This window comes from Athene cunicularia (assembly GCF_003259725.1).
Source record: "Athene cunicularia isolate RWA chromosome 3 unlocalized genomic scaffold, athCun1 chr3_part1, whole genome shotgun sequence".
In the NCBI taxonomy this organism is placed as follows: domain Eukaryota; kingdom Metazoa; phylum Chordata; class Aves; order Strigiformes; family Strigidae; genus Athene; species Athene cunicularia.
Window position 1 is genome coordinate 20,584,831 of NW_020799097.1, and position 24,918 is coordinate 20,609,748.

General features: G+C 37.5%; 1 protein-coding gene across 1 annotated transcript in view; it reads right to left on the reverse strand.

Annotated features, from left to right (window-relative positions):
• SNTG2 (syntrophin gamma 2) overlaps positions 1-24,918 on the reverse strand; it is a 54,393-nt gene that overhangs the window by 22,527 nt on the left and 6,948 nt on the right. Inside the window, exon 4 of the mRNA XM_026844029.1 lies at positions 5,064-5,151. Coding sequence (XP_026699830.1) covers positions 5,064-5,151 — 88 coding nt within the window. The remainder of the gene's footprint in view (positions 1-5,063; positions 5,152-24,918) is intronic.

Below are 24,918 nucleotides of genomic sequence, written 5' to 3' on the forward strand. Positions count from 1 at the left end.
CTGGGGGTAGCAAGGAGAAAAAAGGCAGAACTCTGAGGTTAGGGAAAGTAACTTTATAAGGATCACAGGGGATTTTGCAGAGCTAGCAGTAACTCAGGAAATCACCAAGCTAGCTGACACTAAACCTAGAGCAAGAACTCATTTGCAGTGGTACAGGTAGGATTTGTTTACAAATCCTTTTATATTATTTTTGAGAGAATCACTGAGATTTTTCAATTTTAAAAGTTAGGTATTCTACTACTTATTTTAATAAAGCCTAGATTTTATTTTTACCTTTAAAAGCCTTAAGCTTTCTAGACCTAGAGAGGTCTCTGTTAAATTTCTGGTCAACTCAGAGCCCCACCAACAGGTGGTTGTTTATTTCAGTCAGCGAACTACACTGAATCTCTAAATAACAAGCCACCTCCCCAAAACGCACGACGGCAGATCAATGTACAGCAAGTAGTCAGCAAGATTTAATCCTTTGCAATAATTTGACTTATAATCAACATTGCTGAATGATACTGGAGACCTCTTGTATAAAAATAAAATCTCATTTATCTAACTTGGTAATTATGTCAATAGACAACCTTCAATAGATAAAAAGCCCATTCCAGATCAACCACGAAATTAAAATCAAAGGAAACACTCCTGATGATTTTTAATTATACTGCAAGCTTTGCAACTTCAGAATATTCAGATAATTTGGTACAACTATCAAAAAGAAAAATTCTTAAGACAGCCTGTTTTAGTGTAAAATGTCCTGAAGAGTCTTCCCAGAAGTAGTGAATCTTATCTAAAAGGGTCCTACAAATCCTGCTTAACTCTGGCATGGGTAACAGTCTTAGCTCCAGAGAATCCTTAATGATTATACCCGAGTGATGTCATAATTCTTCTGTAACGGGATAACAAATAACCCTTATCGCCACTAACAACTTCCTGACCCAGCTCCAAAAATCAGAATTCCTTCCTTTGTTTTCCAGAAACACAAATCTATCCTCTCTCCAGCTGACAGTGACCTTAGAGCAAACCACAGGCCATGGGATGAGGAATGACCCTAGCCATTGAGCCAGACAACCCAATGAGGCAGACAGTTAATGACCCTACTGTCCCATGCTCACTTCTGATTCAGACCTGATAGTTTTTTGAGAAAGAAGTATTTGCCCTATGCAAAATTATGCTAACTGCTCTGCAATATTTTATAAAATCACTGATCAAATTATTGTGGCAGAGAATATTTGCTGGTATAATTTAGTTTACCATTATGGACAGTCTCACAATAGTCTAGTAAGGGCCAAGAGTCCCAGGCAGCTCTGAGACAACCATCAGTACTGGCACACTCCCCTAGGTTATGCCCATTCTTCGTTCTCCACAGAAACAAATGGTCCTTGTCTCATCTTTAAATCCCAGTTAATCAGTATCCCTGTCTAAACCCACATCAAATCCTGTATTTGTTGTTCACAATTCATGAAAGAGTGAAGCAACCAGAAAGATGTGGTGAGAACTGCAGGCAGGTATATCCCTGTTGTGGCATCTTGTGATATGCCAGCCACAGCATGAGATAGTGTAGGGATGGAAGATGTGTGAGAAGGAATCAGTGGAGACACGTGCTACTCCTGATGATGTACTTCTAAGAATTAGTAATACTACTGATTAATAGGAAGAGACAGTATGGTTGCATTTAAAGTGAACACACCACTGTAGTAAAACTGCCAGCATACAGCTGGTCTGACTGAATACTCGAAGATAGGGGATCACGTACTCTGGGATGCTAAGGAAAGGCCAAGATACTTCAGATTTATGCACGTATACGCTTAAATCTTGCCTGCAGTGTGAGCTGCATAGCAGAATTGCTACTGAGCTTGTTATATGTGTCACTGATGCTTTGTGCCTCAAAGTCCTGTTTTGTGCATGGGCTTGTGAAAAGCTCTTCCTGAAATGGGGCGCTTTGTCCAACTGCCAGTCTCCTTAACTTTAGTGTATGGCCCTAAACCGTATCTACTTTCAGTAATTTTCTACAGCTTACTGGCTTATTTCCTCACCACGGGGTAAGTAGTTACATCAAGTCCATTACCAATGATCATCTGACTGATTGAGCTTGGTTTCTGCCTGACGGCTGCCCGGAGAGGAGCAGGTGAGCTCTGTGCTGAAGTCAGCTTCAGTTCAGAAGAAGGGTCATTTCTTAAGTTCCTCAGCTGTCTGATCATACTTAGCAAGTCCTTTTGCTGAGCATATACTATAGGAATGAAGGCATGAGATCATGTATGGGACTGGGCAGGGGAATATAATGCTTGCCAAAGATTTCCTCATGCTCTGCCTAAAGGAGTCAAGTCTAATAAGCTGCCCAAAATGAGCTGTCTGTATCCAAGATGTTTCTTTCATTTAAGTAGCACAGCTTCTCTGCTATGCTTGTTGGTAGTCTGTGATAGCTTGTCTAAAATGGCACTGTCTTCCCTATTCCAGATAGGTTTTCTCTGAAGAACAGTAATCAGTGGCAGACTCCAAATGGTACTAGCTGGCCACAGGCAATGAAACAGGCCCTTTGAAAGAGCATGGAAGTTTCCGTAGAGTGAAAGTTCCTGGTTCAAGTGTTCATGGAGGCTATTTACCTACAGAATTTTTGCATGCACCTCTAGTCACATGGAGATAGAAGATGACCTGGTCTCCCTGCTAATCACCGTTTTCTCTTTTCAGAAACAGCACTTTATGGAAGCAGTGCCATGATGTCACCTTCCCAACAGGAATGGCTGCAGTGTCCTGGTGAGAAAGGCTATGCAGGAGTCAGCTCAGTTCCTTTTCTTTCCCATGATGTACCAAGAGGACAATAACATTCTTGGACCTGCATGAACTCCTTGTGAAGGCGGCAGCTGTCTCACACAGTGTGTACTGGGTATAAGTGGCAAGGTTTTGGGAGGCAGGGTGGCTCCAGGGGTGGGAGATAGTCAAGGGCTGTCCTGTGCCAGACACAGCCGAATCCAGCCAGCTCCAACAGACCCACTGCAGGGCACAGCTGAGCTCTTCAGCCAAGCTGTTAGAACATCCAGGAAACTATTTGAGAAGGGCAGAATGATGCACAGCAGAGGGAGAAGGAAAAGAAGTGTGAGAAAAAATCATATCTCAACTTCACTCAAGAAGGAGAGGGAGGAGGTGCTGCAAGTGTCAGAGCAGAGATTCCCCTGCAGTCCATGCAGAGATGAAGGTGAGATGGGTATTTCCCTGCAGCCCATGGAGGACCATGTCAGGGCAGATACCCACACTGCAGCCCATGGCAGACCCCATGCTGGAGTAAGTGGATGTCCCCTGAAGGAAGCTTCAGCCCGTGGTAGGACATGCTGGAGCAGATTTTTCTGGAACAACTTCAGTCCATGAAGAGGACTTATGCTAGAGGAGTTTGTGAAGGAATGTAGCCAGTGGGGAGGACCCACACTGGAGCAGGGTAAAGGTGTGAGAAGGAAGAAGTGACAGAGAGGAATGCTGTATACTGACCTCAACCCCTCAGTTTGCATCCCCCTGCACCACTTGCAGGGGAGGTAGAGGGTAGAGGGAGGGTAGAGGTAGAGGGGAGGTAGTAATGAAATTGATCCTGGGAAAAGGGATCGGGTGAAGGTGTTGTTTCAAATTATTTGTCTTTATTTCTCACTGCCTGAATCTATTTTAATATGCAACATATTTAATTAGGCTTCCCCAAGTTGAGTCTATATTGCCCATGATGCTAATTAATACGTGATCTCCCTGTCTCTATCTCGACCAAGAGCTTTTTCATTCTGTTTTTTCCCCATTTTATGTTTGAGGAGGGAGTGTGAAAGAGCAGCTGGGTGAGAGTTTGGCTCTTAGTCAAGGTTCACTGACCACAAGTAATAGAGTCTAAGTGTGTATGTGATGTCAGTCAACACAATGAGATAAAATTGCTAGTAGGATTTCACAACCACAAATGAGTATGGTCTACATCACAGGAACTGCTGATAAGACCCTGCTAATTTACCAAAGTTATATCTAAGCTTGGACAGTTATCCAAGGCATTATTGATTTAGTCTATAGGTCTATAGTTGTCTGATGACCTAGGATAGAAAAGTAGGAAGACAAAACCTCAAATCTCATTATAAGGAGTACTGACCAGATAAAGATCTCCAAATTTAAACAAGATTTCTTCAAATTTAGATTCCATTTTCAAATGGAAATGATATGCAGTAAGAACTTAAATAATGGTTTTAGCATAAAACGTAGTTCAGCTTAGCAGAGGCCCATCAAGTTGGGGAGGTATAAGTGTAATACAGTAAGTGTAAGAATCTAGATGACATGACAGACACTCTTCTAATGACAAGAACTACACCTATGAGACCTATTATTCTGCTGAAATCATTAAAAATCAAGGATGTAGTTGAGCCCAATTTATTTAAATCTCCAAAACAAGATACATTTAAAATCTGTTTTGCTTAATTTGGAAAGAGAATCATATGTAAGATAAACTGGTGCAAATTATTTGGTTTGATTAAGTTAGCCAATATATTATGTACACCCTTCTACTTGCAATATTTATTTCAAGTGAGTATCTTGAGTGTTTATATCTGCTAACCAGGAAAAACAAAATTTTCCATCATCTGCATTGTTCATAAACAATTTACTATTACTACTCTTAAACTACTCAGTTGTGACATTGCAATTCTGCTCTTTGATAAAAATTATCAATATATCAAAGTAATTTATGAAATATGCAGAATTAATGTTATCCATTTGTTTGCTAAGTGTCCTGAAAATACCTTTCAGTGTGAATGTATAATTCAAACGTTTGTAAACACTATTTTATTATATTCAGGCAAAGTTTCTGTAGAAAAAGTTTCAGATATCACCCATGATTGTACTGTATTTAAATTAAGTTTTAATTTTATTTTGAATAAACTATATGGAAGTAATCATACAGTATGCATTAGATTTTTATACGTTAAGCAATAAAGTACACATACAATTTTCTATTTCTTCCTGTAAAGCACTCAAAGATTGAATTCCTATCTCTGTTACTGTCATCTTCTTATGAGAATACTGCAAAGAGGAAAACAAATTACTCCTATCCGTTAATTTCCTCTTACCTAATGGGAGCTTTAAAAATGATGGAGCTTCCCTGAGGTACTGAACAGTGATGGTAACTTCATCGCCAGCATTTCGCAGTAGGTGTACCTGTCAGTGTGACAAATAACAGCTACTTTAAAACAAAGAACCACGTCATGGAAAGCACATTACTTACAATGAAATCAACATCTCTGTTGATCTATAAGAAACTTGGTATGAACATTTGTGACTAGGAATGAAGAATATCTTGAGCATCAAGCCACACCAACAATGGATAAGAGTAGGCAAGACCAATGGAATTACCTGAATAAACACTTTGGTGGGCAACCTGATTTTATATACCAGCTCAAGACAACTTCTACAAACAAATTCATTTTATAAAACTGGCATAGGGTATTAGAGAAATATGTTTTCATGTAGATATAATACATTAATTCTCTGTGCATACACATAAATGGATGCATAAATATATATTAATACATCATACATATCTAGATCTTACATATTTGGTTTGATTAATTTAGGTGATACATTAAGCACATTTCTGTGTTTCAAATATGGTCTTTTGTGACTGTCTTCATTATCTGTAAGTATTTGCTGACTAGAAAGAACACATGTACACACACATGTGCATAGACACATGTATTAAAACATCAGGATTTAATTAAAGGCATAGCACACTACTGCATAAGGAGCTTTTTAAAATGAAGAACTTCAAATAACATCTTTGATGCAATTTGATTCCTATTACAGGGCAGAGGTATTCCCCCTTTTTCATATCCATGTCACTCAGGAAACAAGTACTGCATTTGGTTTGTGTGTGGCTTGCACACAGGGTCTGCAGCCCTGATCCTGTCTGTCAGAAATGGATGCTAATGACTGTGGCCTCTAATATGAGCACAACCAGAGCATGCATCAATCAGAAAAGTAACTAGCCACAGCAGACTAACTCCTGTAGATGTATTTACCACCCTGATGTTGTACTTGGAGGAAGCTGGTGCTTGTGTTTCTTCAGAGCACTATTTTAGCACAGCGCCACATTGGTCAACATCATGAGATGCAGGATTACTCGAACATTGTACCTCCTCCTCTTGTGCACCTAAAATAGTACTTCCACCAGTGGGTGATGTATTCACCTACATGAAAACATCAAGCTTATGCCTGATGGATATGAAAACCCAGGACAGGTGAAGATATCAAGTAAGCAGTCACACAGGCTAAGAATTTTAGGTTATAAAAATATTCTGGAAAAGAGAGCTGACCATAAAACCCCCAACACTAATACTGAAGAAAACACTGTCTGGACACATACATGTTCTGATTTGGTTGATTAAGTAAGCAGGCATATGAATCACCCATATAAAGTACTGCTGCTGAAAGCTTACTGTTTGCTGTACCTGTAAAATCCATGTATTTAAGAAACACTTAAAGTATCTGCCTCCATCCTGCCAACCCATCTTTCAGACCATCAAACAATGATTTCCACTGTTAACAATCTGCAGTAGCACTAGTGACTGACAACAGATCAGTCCCTGGGAGGGAATGATAATGTTCTGCAATCATTTAGTTAGGAAGTCCACCTCTGCAAGGGAGAAGCAGTAAGGAGCTCAGTAAGGTCAGTGAAAGCACATAACAGGCAGTCTGATCAGATTAGAGAGTTTGAGGAATGCAGGTGCAGAAGCAAAGGGGTAGGGAATGCATAAAAGAAAGAGATTTAAAAAAAAAAAAAAAAGTGTCTGAAGATTAAGCAAGTGTCCCAGAAAGGACCTGCATTTCTGTTCAAATTCTTCCTTCCTGATGGACAGAATCCTCCCTTTCCCAGGGCCCCACTTCTCTACTCTTCTTGTTCTCTACTCAAGCATTTTAACTTTTTTTTCACAGCCTTAATCCACATTTACTACTAAAACTGTAACCGTTAGTGCTACCTGCTTACGCCCAGCATTCTGATATGAGGTGTTCTAATCAAGTCAAAGATTTTGTGGACAGTTGACTATGAGAGAATCTGAGGTCTCATTGTGGAAGAAAACACTGTGGAAAAAAAATTACGATCACTGTTTTCTGCCTAAAACCTCTCAGGATGATCACAGTAGGAATAACCAGGAAGAGCACAGCAAAATTAGAATGCTTCTTTAAGGTGTGTCAGGAATGCAAAGCAAACCAATGTATCTTGAGTTCTAATGTAAAAGAACAACTATGTCTCCTGAAACCCTCTACTCCTCATTTCCTGCAGTATTTTAGACCTTATTTATTACTTACTAAAGACTGAAGATGATTGGTACCTCTGTAACTCCTACCTTACTGTTCAAAGGCAGTTCCTCCCTCTACCTGCAGACTATTATACATATAAAATATACATATATGATATATATAAAAGACTATTTGATATATATAAAGGCTTATTTTATATATATTAACATAGACTATATATACATAGGCAAAATTTTTAGTCAAGATTCAGCTGTCATTATTCTTAAATACTTCTGAAATTCTGCAGTAACTGGATGCTTTTTTAAAAAATTAATGCCTGATTTAAAGATTCTGGATTTCTACATTGTCTTTAATCATAAATTCTAGATTATCTTAAAGTGAGGTAAAGCTCAATAGTTTAAATTTATTTAAACTAAATTAAACTAGAATAGAATATTAAAATAGAACATTTGTTCTGTGGATTTAGACCAGCTACTGATACCAAAGACTTAAACAATTTAGTTAATATACCAATAACTGGCCCCTCTGTACAAGCCTTTTACAGACAAGATAAGCAAGGCTATGTGGCAAAGAGGGACCCTTCCCCAATTCAGTATGCTTTGTACAGACAAGATAAGAAAGTCTGCGTGCGTGGAGGTAGGCTCGCAATGTATGCATTAGACTCCCTGGAAATAGGCAGGTACTTAATATATGCATTAGACTCCCTGGAAATAAGCTGGTACTTCTTGGGAATTATATAATTTTTTTTTTTTTAATGTATATAATGAGTGTGCTTTTTTCCTTGGTGTGCATGTTAGGAGGAGAAATCCCCCATGTACCCAGTGCTGCAATAAACTAATGTTGGCTTTCTAAACTTTTGGTTTGGAGAGTTTTCTTGGTTATGATTTTTGGTAATACTGTTTTGCACAAAATGCTCAGAAACTCATGAAACCTAGGTCAACTCACATAAACATTTCCTCTAAATTAATGCTTTAATATTAGGGTATTTATAAAGATGTATCATCACATAATATTGATTGCACCAGCAAGATTAAAAAATGAATATTCCTGAATATAGTTCTGTTTTGGAATAAATCCATGATGAGTTGAATGGCAGCTAATAAAAAGCATGTCTTATAGACCTTCACTATCATTCTGCAACATATAGCTGAGCTACATATAGACATATACACATACACACAAACATATATAGGTTATGCTTGCTCTGTTCAAAAGCTGAAACAGACTCTCATAATAGTCATATTGGACCATATGTGAAAACACAGGTCAGACATACATACAAAAATTTGTATGCATTTCATATATATGTATATCTCTATATAAACTGATCTAGACATGAAAAATGCCTTTGATAAAAACTGAAGAAACTGTCAGTATACCCTTGTAGATGCTTAAATTAGACTGCAGTCACTTTTCTGTCTCCAGCTGATGAATTTGTCTTCCCAAACTTCTTTAATATCTGCATTAGGCCTTGAAATGAATTGACATTCTCCTTGTAGCCCAGCCACACCACCTAATGACTTTGCCCTATTTATGCTAAACTACATTGCAACAGAGCCTTCACAGCTACATCAAATGCTTACAAATGTGACCAAAATGTTTATAAAAGACAGTAAGTGATATTTTTTTGCCACATTGTACTGATAGAACCACTAAATGTTGGAGCCATTGACCAACAGATCTTAATTGGAAATATTTTCTATATGTATAAAGTTAACAAATAATGAATTATTCTCTTTTAAAAAAAGGTAATTAATTATGAAATTACATGTAAGCACTTGAAATAGCAGATGTGCTTCATTTCATAATCTTGCACATAATCAGGTACTGAATATTATTGTAACTAAACTAAAAAAGTCCTGACCCCTACCTGAAAGTTGATTTGGTCCCAGAAGTAGAAAGACATTTGGCCTGATCATTGGGAAAAAAGTCCAAGCTCAGGCCGAGTACATATGGCTGCAAAAATTCAACAAGTAAGTAATCTCCAGGCAGCCGCACTGACACACGCAGCATACAGAGCGGGTAACGACTGCCCGGAGTGGACATTAGAGGGAAACGTGCGCCACTGGCATGTGCCCAGGCGCTGGCGGCCCGCGAGGAGCCGGACACAGCCGGCTCCAGCCCGCCCACCGCAGCTCAAGGAGGGGCTGGGGCCAGAGGAGTCAGGAACGAAGGAGTGAAAGGAGGTGGGGGAAAACTTGGTTCAATGTTTTTGTCTCTATTTCGCAGCACCCACACCTATTTCAATTAGCAATAAAATTAATTAACTTTCCCCAAGTCACGTCTATTTTGCCCATGATGTCAACTGATAAGCGATCTCCCTTCCTTTATCTTGACCCATGAGGTTTTTTTTATTCTATTTTCTTCCTCTCTCCTGTCAAGGAGGGGGAGAGAGCACCTGGGTGGGCGTGAAGAAGTGCCGCAATGCTATTCACACAGTTTGGGTTCAGTAAATCCAGTCTGGGTGCAACAGTGGCAAAAAAGGTAGTATGGTAGGAAAAGGGCACCTAAGGCATTCCCTTCCAGAGAAAAACTATCAGAAATTCAGTATCAGCATAGTAGAAAGTCAGAGTTGGCAAGAAATACAAGATCCTGTCATCGAATGCTGCTGTATCTCGTGATACTATTTTACTTATCATTGTGTAGTAAATATATTAGTAATGCTGACTGTAGCTTATAATCAGTGTAGCAACATCAGTATTTTGTAAAATTCAATAGATAATGTCAAAACCAACAAATTTATAATATAGTCACAACACTGCACTGAAATATATAATGAGAAGAAACATAAATCAAATAAAATTAATACTGAGAACCCACTTTCTTATTCACAATTGGCTTTTTTAGAAAAGCCACAAACGTGAACCATTTTAATTCTTTGGCTTTGGAATAAGACAGAAGAATTTTAACTTCCTAATAGATATAAACATCTTGAAGAAAACTTTAAAACACAGCATAAGAACTGTGTTCCCTCTTAATTAAGCAAAGAATGTTTGCACACAAACATACATATTTGTCAAGAGGTGAGACAGCATGACAGACATACTGTCTAACATACTTCTGGAATATCTTAGTCAAATATTACGAAGATAAATTAAATCCAAAAACTGTATGGAACAAAACAAAACAGTAGATCAGAAGCTGCTGCAGAGCATGAAATTAGGTTTTTATTTCAAATGATATTCTGAAAAGGAAAGAACTCTAATATTAATGATTTGGTTTAAAATTACCAAGCAGTAATACCTTAAAAGATACTCATACTTTATCATACTCTTCTGGAGCTACTTTGTATTTTTCAGTACTGTCTGAAGAAGTGGTATTGAATCACACACATACTAATTAAAAACCCCACAATTTCAGTGCTCACAAGAAGGTATTAACATTATGGAAGGTCACTAAAATAATGCACTGCTCTGTGGTGCTGAAGCTTTTGCACAAGTCCAGTAATTCCAAAAAGATAAATCCAGCAGCCTTGGAGTAACATTCACTGTTGTCTTACAGTAGCATTAATATAAAAGAAGAACTTTGAGTTATTTGTGCTTTTTTTTTTTTTTTAAATAGTCGATTAAATACATTTACTGCCACTACCTCTGTGTGTGTATGCACTTACTTGTGTATTCATAGGTATGAAGGAGAAAAGAGCATCAAAGAAAATGCTTGCTTTTCATGCTGCCTCTAATTTGTGGATTTTGCATATCTCTAAGTGCATTCATCAAGCCAAGGTCTATTATGCTTCTCTTTTTAAGATGCATTTCTCAAGAACAGAACAGAGAGAATGTTGAAATTCTAAATAGGAGCTTCTAGATTTCACTTAGCGAATTATAGTCCAGAGTCTGCAGAGAAAAATATGACTCATATTTTAGGAAAAACAAATTCTGTTTGTTTCCTCATTTTTAATGTCAACACCTATTTTAGGGAAATCCTAGATACCTAACTCAGGCAGGTAATTCAATGGTGGAATTCATAGCTGATGTGTATTATTTTTGAATTCTGGTGCCTTGTGTTTACAGTGGCTTGCTCTAAACCTTCAAACATACCTGATCATTAGTATTCACACTGCTCAGAGTTCTGTCTTATTACAGATCAGAACTGTAACAGCAACTAAAATTGACAAGGAGCATGTCTTTGATGAATGAGTTCACCTATATGGACCTTTAGCTCAGATCCATTCCAAGAGCAGAAGTCACATCATTTAAATCCGGCCATTTAAAAGAGTCAATTCTAAAGTAGTTGTTAATATTTTTTCTAGAAATTAATAAAGATCTTAGGATAAAAAGGAATCACCACCTGCAGGTGTCTGTCTCTAAATAAGGAGAATTTGAATGATAACCTTGCACCTTAAACATCTGAAGTTAGATTAAATGAATCCTATTTTGCATCCTAGTCTTAAATGAAAATTTATTAAACACCTAACTCAGACTAAAAATCTGACACAAAAATTCTGAAGTAAAAGGAAGTGAATCTCCTGGTGAATGTCTGATCTTCAAGTACATGCATTTCACAAATAAAACAACTGAAATTCACATAAAGTGCAGATCTTGGGGTGGACAAGTACCAGGGTGGAAGCTTATGTACAAACCTGTAATGCAGCAGGCAAACAACCAAGAAAAAAATTGGATCATAACATATAATAGTAAAAAAACCAATGAAAACTAACAAACTGAAAGTTTTATAAAATTCTTAAACCTTCAGAATTGAAAACGGAACCATAGTACTAAATATTTAAGATAGCTCCTAGACTAAAGCATGTTTGGAAGTTTTTTTGAAACTTGGCAGTTTCAGCTCAACCCATATGAGTAGAACTGAAAAATTTGATGTGGTGCTTTCATGTCTATGAGTAGGCAAGAAACATGCATGAAAAATAGAGACCTTACAGTACAAGTAATCTTTAAAATGACAGCAGAAGCAAAGTGGCTTTAAAAAAGTTCATAACATTAACACTGAATTGCAAACAGTATTGGAAAAAGCATGAAGCAGAATTAAGTCAGTTCAAGAAATAATGATTTCCTGGCAATTGTCTCTTTTCCATTGGTCAATTATAAAGTGGTTTCCAATAAATACCTCTGATTTTTATCTTCCTTAGCTTTGCAGTATTCAATGAGCAATATTCTCTTCCTTAATATTTCATTGGCTACTCCAAAACAAGCATTTGTGTCTGAACAACTTATACAAATATACTAGGAAAAAGACAGTTGATTTATTAATTCTGTAGCGACTTGCAACACTCTTCCAGTCTTTTCATTCTCACTTAGGTATCTTATCCTATAATTAGAATGAAAATTATTTTTATAGAAATCATAGATATCCTGCGTAATTATATAGCGTGACTCAAATAATTTTTCCTTATACTTTTCTACTTTACTGGTCCTATTCTTTGACATTCATGTATGTGTCTGAAGAGATTCATAGTTTTCATAGCCACTGAGCAAATCACAGAATGAATTATACAACTCAGTATGAATTATACAACCGGCTCCTGCTTTGAAAATCTGTCCATGCCATACACATTAGTAGCATCTTGTGGTTTTATTTCCTCAGATCGTGATCAATAATTAGCTTAAATTATTAACTTCCTATATGGCTACTGGAAGATAATCCACATATATATGTATATTTAAAGAAGAGTGTATCTTTAAAAGACAAATATATTTCTAGTTCATGCTGTCCTCTTCCTATTATGATATGAAAGATTCAGGACATTTTTGTGACAAATCCTTACTGTAATGTTCTGTAATCTGTCATTATGTCTTTATAGCTTCTCTCCGCTTTCTCTTCTGCAAACTGAGCCTTAGAACATTGTAATTAACAATTTCAGAAAGCCATCAGTAGCCTAAAGAATAGGTGCACATGCCCAAACATACAGATACACATAAGAAAAGCTATAAATTAGGCAATCACTACCATGACTGATTTATTAGTGGTCTCTTGCCTCTATTGTTTATTCTACAATTTTAATCTGATCATTAGATGAATGCTTATATTATCACAATTTGAAGAAATTTTATTTTACCTGTCATTTTTCAAATATATAACATAGTCTCTATTTCAACTAACTAAAATTTAAAAAAATGAGACAAAGCATATGAGAAAAGTGGTGAAGTAAAAATTATTTTGATGAAGTAGTTTCTATCTGGAATGTTGTCACTGCCACAGCATAGCAACAATAATAACACAGTATTGCGCTGTTACTGCTACCACCCCTAGATAAAAGTATTCTACTTTCATGCCTCTACTGAAATGTAAAGCCTTCAAGCAGAAAAAAAAAAAAAAGAAGACAGAGCTGACCTGCATTGGATATATGTTGACGCTTCAAATGTTGTAATTATACAGAAAAATACAGAGAATAATATTGAATTTACTGAGGATGCTACTAATGATCACTTCCAAAGTGAAATGAATTATATTCAGCAGGATGGCGTGACTGCAGACAGAGGAAAGGAAACTGCAGGATTATAGTTATAAAGAGAAAGATAGCCCTTATAGAGAATGTTTTTCCAACAAGTTGATGTATATATGTATTTTATATTATATTATTATGAACGACTAATACAGATTATTAAATTATGAGTCCCATGCAAAATTTGTAGTTAAAACCAGCACTTGCATACCACTGAACTGGGCTTGCTATGCAGTTACTGATCAGAGGTAGAGAGATTGGAAAATCTTGCTGAAGCAATCAGTTTCCTTGAATACAATACAGAGCTTTTATCAGAAGAAACTACAGGAAGACAGAAAAGAAAGATCTTAGGCAAGCAGGCAGAAATTCTCCAGCTTGGGCTGCATGTGTATTATGTCAGACATATTTTACTGGGACAGTTGTCAGTGAGTAGGTGAAACATTTAGACCTTGATGAACAAGATTTCTACCGCACCATGAGCTCTACACCCAAATCACACTGCTGCTCCACTCCTTCTATAATCTAGGAGCCTTCACATGACATTCTTGTGCTTCAGCAGAACTGGGATTCACAGCAAGCTTTCACCACATCTTATAAAGCACAACTCTCTATGGCTATAGGTATATAAAAAGCTATTTACCAAGTGTAATACAACTCCCCTATACACTAAAAGAAGCCATACAGTCTTTTGTAGTCAAAGAATAATATATAAATTCAGAAGTATTAAATGGAGACAAAATACAGAGAAAAGTAAAGCAGAGGAGAGACTGGTGCTTCTCCCATTTCTCCTCATGCTTAATTTTTGTTTTGATTTTTTTTTTTCCCCCTCCTATTATACTCACATGGATTTTCTACCATTCATATCTTGACAATCAGTCCCTTTGGCTGGATCAATATGTGAGGAGTCTCTATCATGGTGGATACGTATCAGCAAATGTTATGTATGTCCCAGATTGGGCACTGAAACTGTAGAGAATCTGCATCTTAATGTTATGTATGTCCCAGATTGGGCACTGAAACTGTAGAGAATCTGCATCTTCCAATTCAAAATAAAACATATTATTCTCTGAGAACCTAAGTCCTAATTATTATCACTTAAAAATTATCTCCTTGCCATTACCCACCTATCAAGAAAATCCAGTTTATGGAAATTTTCACATATTTAAATTAAACTGAAAATTCTCTTAGTTCATTCAATTAGCACTTTTTTCTTATGTCTGCCTACAAATACAGTAAAATATGTTTGCAACCACAAAGCTTCAGTATGAATTTAAATAAATAACACTACTCCTGTATGATATAATTGCCAGAAGTTATAGACAAAGAAGGAAATTATTCATTTTTTTCATTATTTTATACTTTTTTTTCCCTACTTAACTAAAGACTTTAGTATGTGTTTCTCTTCAAAACATCGCTTACACAAATATCTAGGATATGAAAGATGCTGACACATATTGTGTACTGCAAAATACATTTTGAGCCAAATCAGCTATTTCCTGAAGCAATGAAATTTTAAATAAATTTGCTTAACTATTACCTGAAGCATGAAGACCTATCCCTGAGAAAGAAACTTTGCCATTCTTCAAAAAATTCCAAGACTATCGGAGCATTATAGGGACTACTTTCTGGAAATTCAGGTCAGTCTCAACTGTATCAATGTGCTATAACTGAAACGTTTCAAAGCCAAAGAACCCATAATTTTAGAGTAAGTATGTTTTATCACTCACTAACTGTTACACATTACCTGTAAAAAGAAGGAATTCTCAGGTATCCAAAAAATCACAACAAACAAAATTGCCAACTTACTAGAAAACAAACTTACAATTCCTAGATTGAAACTTTATTAAATCACTACTGACATCTGAATATGTCAGCAACACATACTACAGTAGTGTTGTAGTGGCACTAAAGTGCCAGTTCAAATGCACATACCCATTTCTGACTGACCGTGATTGGAAATGCATGTTTAAGAGGAATGAGAATCTGCACAAACAGGAACATTTCTATCCCAAATGCAGGCCTTTTCGAGCAAACAAATTGGAGCAGTCTAACCCTGCAGGTTCATGTTCTTCAAATATATTTGAAAATCTTTCTAGATGATAGTTATGGCACAGATTTAGCTAAAAAGACTAAATGCAGGTTTTCCAATTTTGTCAGTGTTTGCCTGTATTTGTACCATACCTGCAGAGTTCTCAGAAAAGGATCTGACTAAAAGTGCCTCTGAGGAGAGAGGTATCAGTCAGAAAACTTCTGCCATTGTCCGCTGGCAATGGTATGAAATGATGATGAAGCTAACTTCAGTTGAATGATGGACAATATTTAATGAAGTCTGTCTTGTGTTACTGAGTACAAAACCTAAACCAGAAGCTTCTGAAGTTATCACACCCAGCAGGCCATATGATGCATTTTCTGATTTAGAAATTGTGGACAATTTGTGCACTGCTTCCTTTTCTTACTACAAACTTTTTCACAATGATCCTTTTGTACTGAGTCTAATAGGCATTTCACAGACATCCAGAGTTAATGGAGGATTAAAGGTAAGAAGCACCGAGAACTGCTTTAGTGACCACACATTCACTGCTGAATGACAAGATAGAAGTTCTAGACCTATGGACTGATCAGTTCAATAGACTACCCTTCATTTTAAATCAAGCATAGAATTTATTTGTAATTGTCCGTATGTTCACTGTTTCAGGCTTAAAGAACTGAGGCACCTAGAAAATAAAAACCTTTTTTATTTCACACTGAAATCCTTATAGCATGTAGAAGAATGTAATAGAATAGGAATACCTATGGACAAAATTCAGCACTGTGTCATAGCAACAGTACTCCTGTATGTCAGTCTTCAGTGCTTTTGTTTCCACAACTCCCTAAGCATGAATGTGCTACTATCACCATAAAACAGCAGATCATCTGCAATATTCAGTATACATCAGAAATCTGTGTTAGGCAAAGTCCCATACCTGAACCTTCTGCACACTATCTCAGTACCCCAGCCCATGACACTTTACAATTGTGCTACTATACAGGCCAATATTTATCCAGCACGTCACCATGAAGTATATTCCTTTATTCAACACTAAACATTTCCTGTACCATAAAAAATCACCCTAACTGATGAGGGAAACATCATGCAAATCTCATTGACGAAGAATTCATTTCTCTTCCTCCAGAGTACTGATTACAGCCAGAGCCACATGTCTTTAAATACAGGGCTATACTTTTTTCTATTAGACTTTTTGCTCTCTCATACAATATTAGACATAAAACAACAACAGCAAAAAACTCTTGATTTCCTGATCCAGATCTTTAATGATTTTAATGCAATGTGCTAGCTTATTTGCCATCTGAAGTGTATGAATATACTCCTGCTCTATGAGTGTTTTGCCTGCTATCTACAATAAGGAACAAGAGCAGGTGCCATTATCTAGCTTCAATTCAGCGGCTAAACAACTGTGCCTGAAGTATTAGTGACAGCTGTAAAACCCATTCACTTGTTTAGATCACACTCACACTAAGTCAATGACTTTCTGAAGAGAAACAATACTTATGTACAGCTCATACAGTGAATCTCAATGGAGTATATTAATCTTCCTTGTGATTAGAAAAACAATTTTATTAATGAGTTAATTTAATGGGGGTGTAAGTTCTCTATATAACTGATATTTTCCTTTCCATTCCAGGAAATTTACAAAATGCAAATTAACTAAGTTTCACTTATGTAAACAGAGTAAGTCTAATCTTTTGCAAACACATTTATTTAATTAATCTATTCAATATCACAAGGGTGTACACTAACTCTTTATTACCTTGCAGCTTGGTCCTCTTAACAACACTGAGCTAGAGTAGATAGCACTCTGTAGCTATTTATATACCCTGATGAAATACTGAGGGTCACCCAATAGAAGGCAGCAAATTTGTCAAAGGCACAGGACATTGTTTAGATAGGCAAAGGAAGGTGGGAGAGGGATTAATGAGAAGATGCTGCTTCAGAGAAGCAAGCTCACTCAACCAGAGGGGAAACCCAGCAGAGTGGCCAAAACTGAAGACATAGACTAGTTTGTGCACAGGATGTAAGGATCAAAGGAAGCAAGAGTAGACAGCTCTTCCTAGAAACTGTCAGAGATAACAAGAGACATCATACAGCACTGTCCCTGAATCTATCAAATCCTGTTTTAAAAACAGTTAATTTATTTTCCTATCTGCCCTTTCAAAGACCCTCCAGACTTGTCCATGGATAGTTTACACCCTTTTGTTCTTATTCCAGTGTTCTCCTTTAGCTTAAATAATTGGTCTCCCTTCACAGTGCTCAGTTTTATACAGTTGGGAAGAGGACATGGAAGAAAGAGCACCTTTATTTGTTACAAATTTGTTGTAAATCCTTTATAGGTCTTTATATATTTATAAATGAAACAAATATAAAACTAAAAGGGTTAAAAGAGACACAGACTTTTAATTTTCTTTTTTGATTCTTTAAAAAATCTTAAATCCTTTTACCCTTAGGAAGTACTGCTTAAAATTGTAGCTGTCCAGCTGCACTCTGTGCTTTATCTAAGAAGTGCTACATTTTGTGTCCATAGCTTAACAAAGACTTCCATTCTTTTTATAGTTCCTTTGTGCAGGTAGTAGAATTCTTCCACCAGTTTTAATTATAGTAATTCTGCTTTTGTGCTCAAAGATTATGCACATCATAAATGCTCATAATGCCAGAGTACTTGCTGCTTCTCTAACCCAGGGAATTAAGTGATTGTGAAATAGATGGAGATAAAATAGTAGTACTGAAATCTGAACTACTTAATTGTGGATGCTTTCTTAACATGTTTAGATCTTGAAAGTCAATTTCCACAAGTATATTACTTAAATTATGTAATATTTTTAAGTATACATTTAACACAGGTACCATAACATATTACTCCAGTTTTTTAAATGTGAAATTTTCCTATCCTTTACAAAAGCATAGTAAAGGTACAAAAGGTGCAAATTTAAACGGCAAAAATGTGTTTTAAAGCATATGGGTTTTATCATTTGCATGATAAAGGGCTTCTTCATGAAAACTTATTTATAGAAATGTTGCAGTTTCTCATACAGCTGTATCTGAAAACTGCATTATGTTTGAAAGTGACTTACAAATGCTTTCAAATCTACATGCCTGCTTTGGTTGATCCCAAATGTAAATATCCTAATAATGGGGAAGGTAAGCAGTGAGTCTGGGATCATATCAGCAAGCTCCCTGTCAATAATATTTAGGGCTGATGATTCTACCCATGTTTTTTCTGTTCTTATGTCCATGAGTAATTGGCGATAGACTCTTAGCCTAGAGCATATTGAAATCTTGTGTCAGCCAAGATATGACACCTTTGTTGCATGTCTCAAATTGCCCATTTAAATAAATAATGGCAACAGCAGCATACTGGGAAGACAATATGCCTAATCATAAACTAAATAAATCATATTTCGTACACAGGAACTAGTCACAGAATAGTTCATAGGCAAAACCCACTACATTTAATTTCCAATATCCAATGACAATGTAGGCCAGTGCTGGAAACATGCTAGAGTGAGTAAAGTACAATTTGCTAAAGGTTTTTTCTTTGTTCTTTTCTAACACCTTTTTCTTTATTTTTGAGGAAACAACTGTGAAACTACTCAGAAATTAAGAAAATACTCAAACTCTCTTTGAAGGTTTAAATGCATTTCACATTAAAACACTTTGGAAAAAATAAAGGGAGCTTGATTTCGAGGCCCTGTCAAGTTGTTATAGAAGAATCTCCATAATTTTCCCCTACCTCTCTCTTCAGCTTTCATGAAGATATTAGATCTGGAGAAGGGAAGTGACAATGTCAAGGTTATGAAAGTATGTAACTTAATTTTATTTCCTCTATAAGTTTGGATTAATTGAACACTCTAAAAATATACAAATGAACAGGAAAGTCACTTCAGGTTAATCAATTACATATTTTAATTTTTTACTTCTTAAAAAAATTGTTGTTTAATAGTTATTTGAGTGAGATCAGGGAAAGCATCAGCAAAAGCCCTTTAAAAAAGTTACTGGAACAGATTTTCCATGGTTTGCTACTGCTCTTCTTTTTCTTTCCCCTCTGACATTTCCTTGAGACTTGTTTGTCATCTCTCTGGATCCACAACAGCTGTTTTGTTTAATTATTCTATTTCATATTTCTTTAGGTTTCCCATGACAAAACATACACCCCCACAAAAATGCAGGCACACTTCTCTATGCATTCAATATAATATTTACAGAGGTTGATTTCTTATTTCCACTCTGCTGCATATGCACTACTTGAACACATGGAATTCCTGGAAATACAGTGTGATATTGAGATGATTTAAGACACTACTGTTAAGTACGCAATACCACATTTTTTTTTGGACTTGCATTCATAGAGTAAGATGTAATTCCAGCCAAACTTTGCAGTAATGTATATAGACTGATTCAGAAAGTGTATACAATTCTATTCTTTTTAATTATTTATTTATTTTTGGCGAGTGTTCATTTTTAAAATGCTCTTTAGTAGCATCCACCTGTTCTTCCAGTGTGTCTAAAGAAAAAAATAAAAGGAGAAACAGATTGCTTTTGTCAGGTTGTGCAAGTGAAGCAGAAAGGGATGGGGAATGCAGAAGCACAACTTCATTTAGGTGAAAGTCATTTATGACATCACTTTTAAAAACTCAACAGAAAAAATTTTGCCACTCACAGTCATTACAAAGAGGCTGTGAGGCTATGCAGGGTGGAAATCAGGAGGTCTAAAGTCCAGCTAGATATCAATCAGGCTTCAGCAATCAAGGACAACAAGAAAAGTTTCTATAAGTATATCAGTAGCAAAAGAGAGACCAGGGAGAGTCTCCATCCCCTGCTAGATGCAGGAGGAAACATGGTAACAAGTGATGGGGAAAAGGCTGAGGTGCTTAATGCCTTCTTTGCCTCAGTCGTGAATAACAAGACTAGTTGTACTGAGGGAATCCAGCCTCCTCAGCCAGAAGACAGAGACTGGCAGAATGACCCCCCTGCAATCCAGGAGGAGACAGTCAGTGACCTGCTGCATCACACAGACACACACCAGTCTATGGGACCAGATGGGATACACCCGAGGGTGCTGAAGGAGCTGGCTGGGGTGCTCGCCAAGCTGCTTTCCATCATTTACCAGCAGTCCTGGCTGACCGGGGAGGTCCCGACAGATTGGAAATTGGCCAATGTGATGCTCAGATGTAAGAAGGGTTGGAAGGATGATCTGGGAAATTACAGGCCTGTCAGCTTGATGTTGGTACACAGGAAGCTGATGGAGCAGCACATCCTGAGTACCATCACACAACACGTGTGGGACAACCAGATGCTCAGGCCCAGTCAGCATGGGTTTATGAAAGGCAGGTCCTGCCTGACAAACCTGATCTCCTTCTGTGACAGGGCAACCTGCTTACTGGATGAGGGAAAGGCTGTGGATGTTGTCTACCTTGACTTTAGTAAGGCCTTTGAAACCGTTTCACACATCATTCTCCTGGCAAATCTGGCTGCTCGTGGGAAGTTGCTCCAGGGAAGATTTAGACTGGATATTAGGAAGCATTTCTTTACAGAACGGGTTGTTAGGTGTTGGAATGGGCTGCCCAGGGAGGTGGTGGAGTCCCCATCCCTGGAGGTGTTCAAGAGTCGGGTCGACACATCGCTGAGGGATCTGGTGTAGTTGGGTACAGTCAATGTTAGGTTAACGGTTGGACTGGATGATCCTCAAGGTCCTTTCCAACCTAGACGATTCTGTGATTCTGTTTTGCTTACAGTGGATACAAATATGCATTTTTAGTGCATTTCACCATAGGTCAGTGGTCATCTTAAGGACTCACTAAAATCCTTCTGGATCTTATTTCCCTCTTACACTAAGTGCAGAGATAGAAGCACCCAGCCTGCAACACAAAATACCAGATAAGGAAGTATTTTCAGGAGTAGTATTTAGCAGGGATTTCCCTGATTTTCCCTCAAATGCTGTTGCAGAGAAAACTGTTGACAAGAGGGCTGTTCACACAAGGTGGTATGCAGAAGAAAGATGATCAGGACAACCTGTCTATCCTGCCACCTATACAGGAGACCACCTTCTACTGTATTGTCACTAAATCAATGAGTCCTATTGTCAGACTTCACAGCTCTCCCTTATCCTTTACCTTCTCAAGTGGTTTCAAAGGAGACCATGAAAATGATCAGGGGGCTGAAGCACGTCCCATCTGAAGACAGGCTGAGAGAGTTGGGGTTGTTCATCCTGTAGAAGAGAAGGCTCTGGGGAGACCTTATAGTGGCCTTCCAGTACTTAAAGGGGGCCTGCAGGAAAGATAGGGAGGGACTCTTTATCAGGAAGGGTAGTGATAGGACAAGGGATGATGGTTTTAAACTGAAAGAGAGTAGATTTAGATTAGCTATAAGGAAGAAATTCTTTCCTGTGAGGGTGGTGAGGCACTGGCACAGTTTTCCCAGAGAAGCTGTGGCTGCCCCCTCCCTGGAAGTGTCCAAGGCCAGGTTGGACGGGGCTTTGAGCAACCTGATCTAGAGGAAGGTGTCCCTGCCCATGGCAGGGGGGGTTGGAACTAGATGATCTTTAAGGTTCCTTGCAACCCAAACCATTCTATGATCCTATGATTCTATGACCCTACCGATCTGAAAAAACGTTTTCTGTATTCACAGTCTTTCCACACCAATGTACCATTCCTAAAATAAACTTATTTTCAAGGAAACAAAACTATTTTCAATTTTCCACAGTCTATTGTATTACCTACTGTAAAAGAAGGATTTTCCTCAGTTCTGATTTTGAGTTATTTATGCTTCTATCTATACCCTTAGCCAGAGCTAAGGTGTAATAGTAGCAGCTTAAGGAATTGTGGAGAAGGGCAATCTCTAGTATTAGAGGTGAAAAACAGGAAAGACAGTTTGTTGTGAAATTGTTGCTGATAGACCAGTTAGTTTTTTGGCTTGCAGAACCCTGCTGGAAGTTCAAGGGTCAAGAAACAAAACTACGTTTTTGGTACGATTAGGGTTAGCTATCTACTGAAGCATCTCCAGAGTGCTAGTTGTGAAGATGGTAGGTAGAAGACAGAATGAATTGGCTTCTTTTCCTGCAGTTCCCAACCTTCTCTCCCATTTATGGGGTAAATAAATGACACCTGTGAGGCAAACTAACAAACAATTTCACATAATCTTCCATTTAGTAAAATGCAGGTTATCTGAGTTTGCGCCTATTCAGTGCACCTCCTCACATGCTGGAAGGGTAAACCAGCAGATATTCTAAATGGTAGAAAGACCAAATTGGAAAAAGTCTAACCACCAAGGGATACAGACATATCATTGTGAAACAAAACAAAATTAAAACACACAAAGAAAATTCTTGAAAAGATTTGTTAGAGCTACCATTATAAAAAAAACCCAAACAAACAAACAAACAAACAAAAAACCCAACAACAGAAAAAACCAAACACCAAAAGACGACCAACCAGGAAAAAAGCAACAGTCCAAACACCAAAAACCCAAGAAGCATGTACTTGCTTCTGCCCATTAATGTCTTATCACTACAGCTGGCACTAGTGAAATAATTCAACCTCTGTTTTTACCACCAGCAAACCTTTTAGTAGTCTGTGGTGGGTTGACCCCAGGCAGCAGCTAAGCACCCACACGGTTGCCCACTCACTCCCCCCACCAGCAGGACTGGGAATGGGAAGAATAAAGCACCAAAACCTTTAAGATAAAGACAGTTTAATCAGTGAAGCATAGACAAAGGTAAAAACAAAACAAGTGATGCAAATGCACTTACCATCTCCCTCCTGCAAGTAGAGTGATGCCTAGCCAGTCTCCAAGCAATGACTGCTTTCCCCAGAAAATCCTCCCTGCAATTTTTATTGCTGAGCATGGTATTATATAGCATGCAAAATCCATTTTGTCAGTTCAGGTCAGCTGTCCTGGCTGTGTCCCTTTCCAACTACTTGCCCAATCCCAGCCTACTCATTGAGAGGAGGAGGAGCATGAAAAAGAGAAAGCTTTGATGGTCTGCAAGCAGTGCTCAGCAATAATGAAAACACTGGTGTGTTATTACATTATTTTAGTCACCGGCCAAAATACAGCACCATACTGGGTGCTATGAAGAAAATTAACTCCATCCCAGCCAAACCCAGTCCACAGTCCCTTGGATCACAGCATAGAATTCCTAATCTTGCGTTAGGTATTTACAAAAAAATGCCTTCACCACCTAGAATGCAAGCAGAAAGAAGCAGCGTGTTCAAACTGTATTGGAGGATGACGTTTCAGAAATCCTATCTTGAAGTAGATGACTGAATATTTAAGAGATCATGGTTCCAGACAAAAATAGAGCAAGCAAAAATAATTACTCAATAACCTTTGACAGGCTTCCATTGATTAAATATAATGTTAAGTATTTATTAAATATAATGTTAACAACGTTAAGTGTAAAATGCAACAAATTGTGAATTAAAACCACTCAAGCTTCATTGCCAAGTGTCTTTTGAACAGAATTTCTGGAGTGCCTCTCACCTGACTGACACACTTACAAGATAGGACACTCTTTACAGAGCTAGAAGATGCAGGTATAATTTCCTAAAAGTTAGATGAGTCCTACAACCTTAACCTCCTGCTTTCTGGAAAAGTACCCTCTAAGCTGCTGTATTAATAGCTTAATACTACCTTCTTTAGAGGTGCTTCTAGGTGCCCAAACCTACTGCACTGTATGTAAAACTCAAAGATAATGGTTTATGTGGTCTCTGAAACCAAAATGGATCATAGGGTGAGATTTTCTATTTTGCATACCTTTAAAAGCTTACATATGAAAGAAGCCCTTTTTTTCAAGCAAACATTACTGTCATTCTGGATCTGTGTCATACCAGAAGTTCAAACACATCCACTTTCATCAAACAAAAAGACATAGGGATCCATGTACCCTCAAGAATGTAAACCGAAGGCTTCCTTTTTCTAAAAATTAACTGGATCTCTCCGACTTATTCAATATAAATTTCACTTTAGATGTTTATGTGACATGTTTGTGTGCAAGTGCACACACTCTGAGCCTCTGTCATCCAACAAAAATGAGATGAGAAATATTAACCTCCTGACAGGCAGCAGACAAGTGCATCATCATTGACATTTTCCATCTACAAATAGCAGCTACTAACAAACAACTGATTGCTATAAGCTGAAAGTTTAGGGATATTAAATGAACCTTTCTTTTTGAAGCATTTCTTTTCAATTGCAAATCAAACAAGGAGATTTTTAT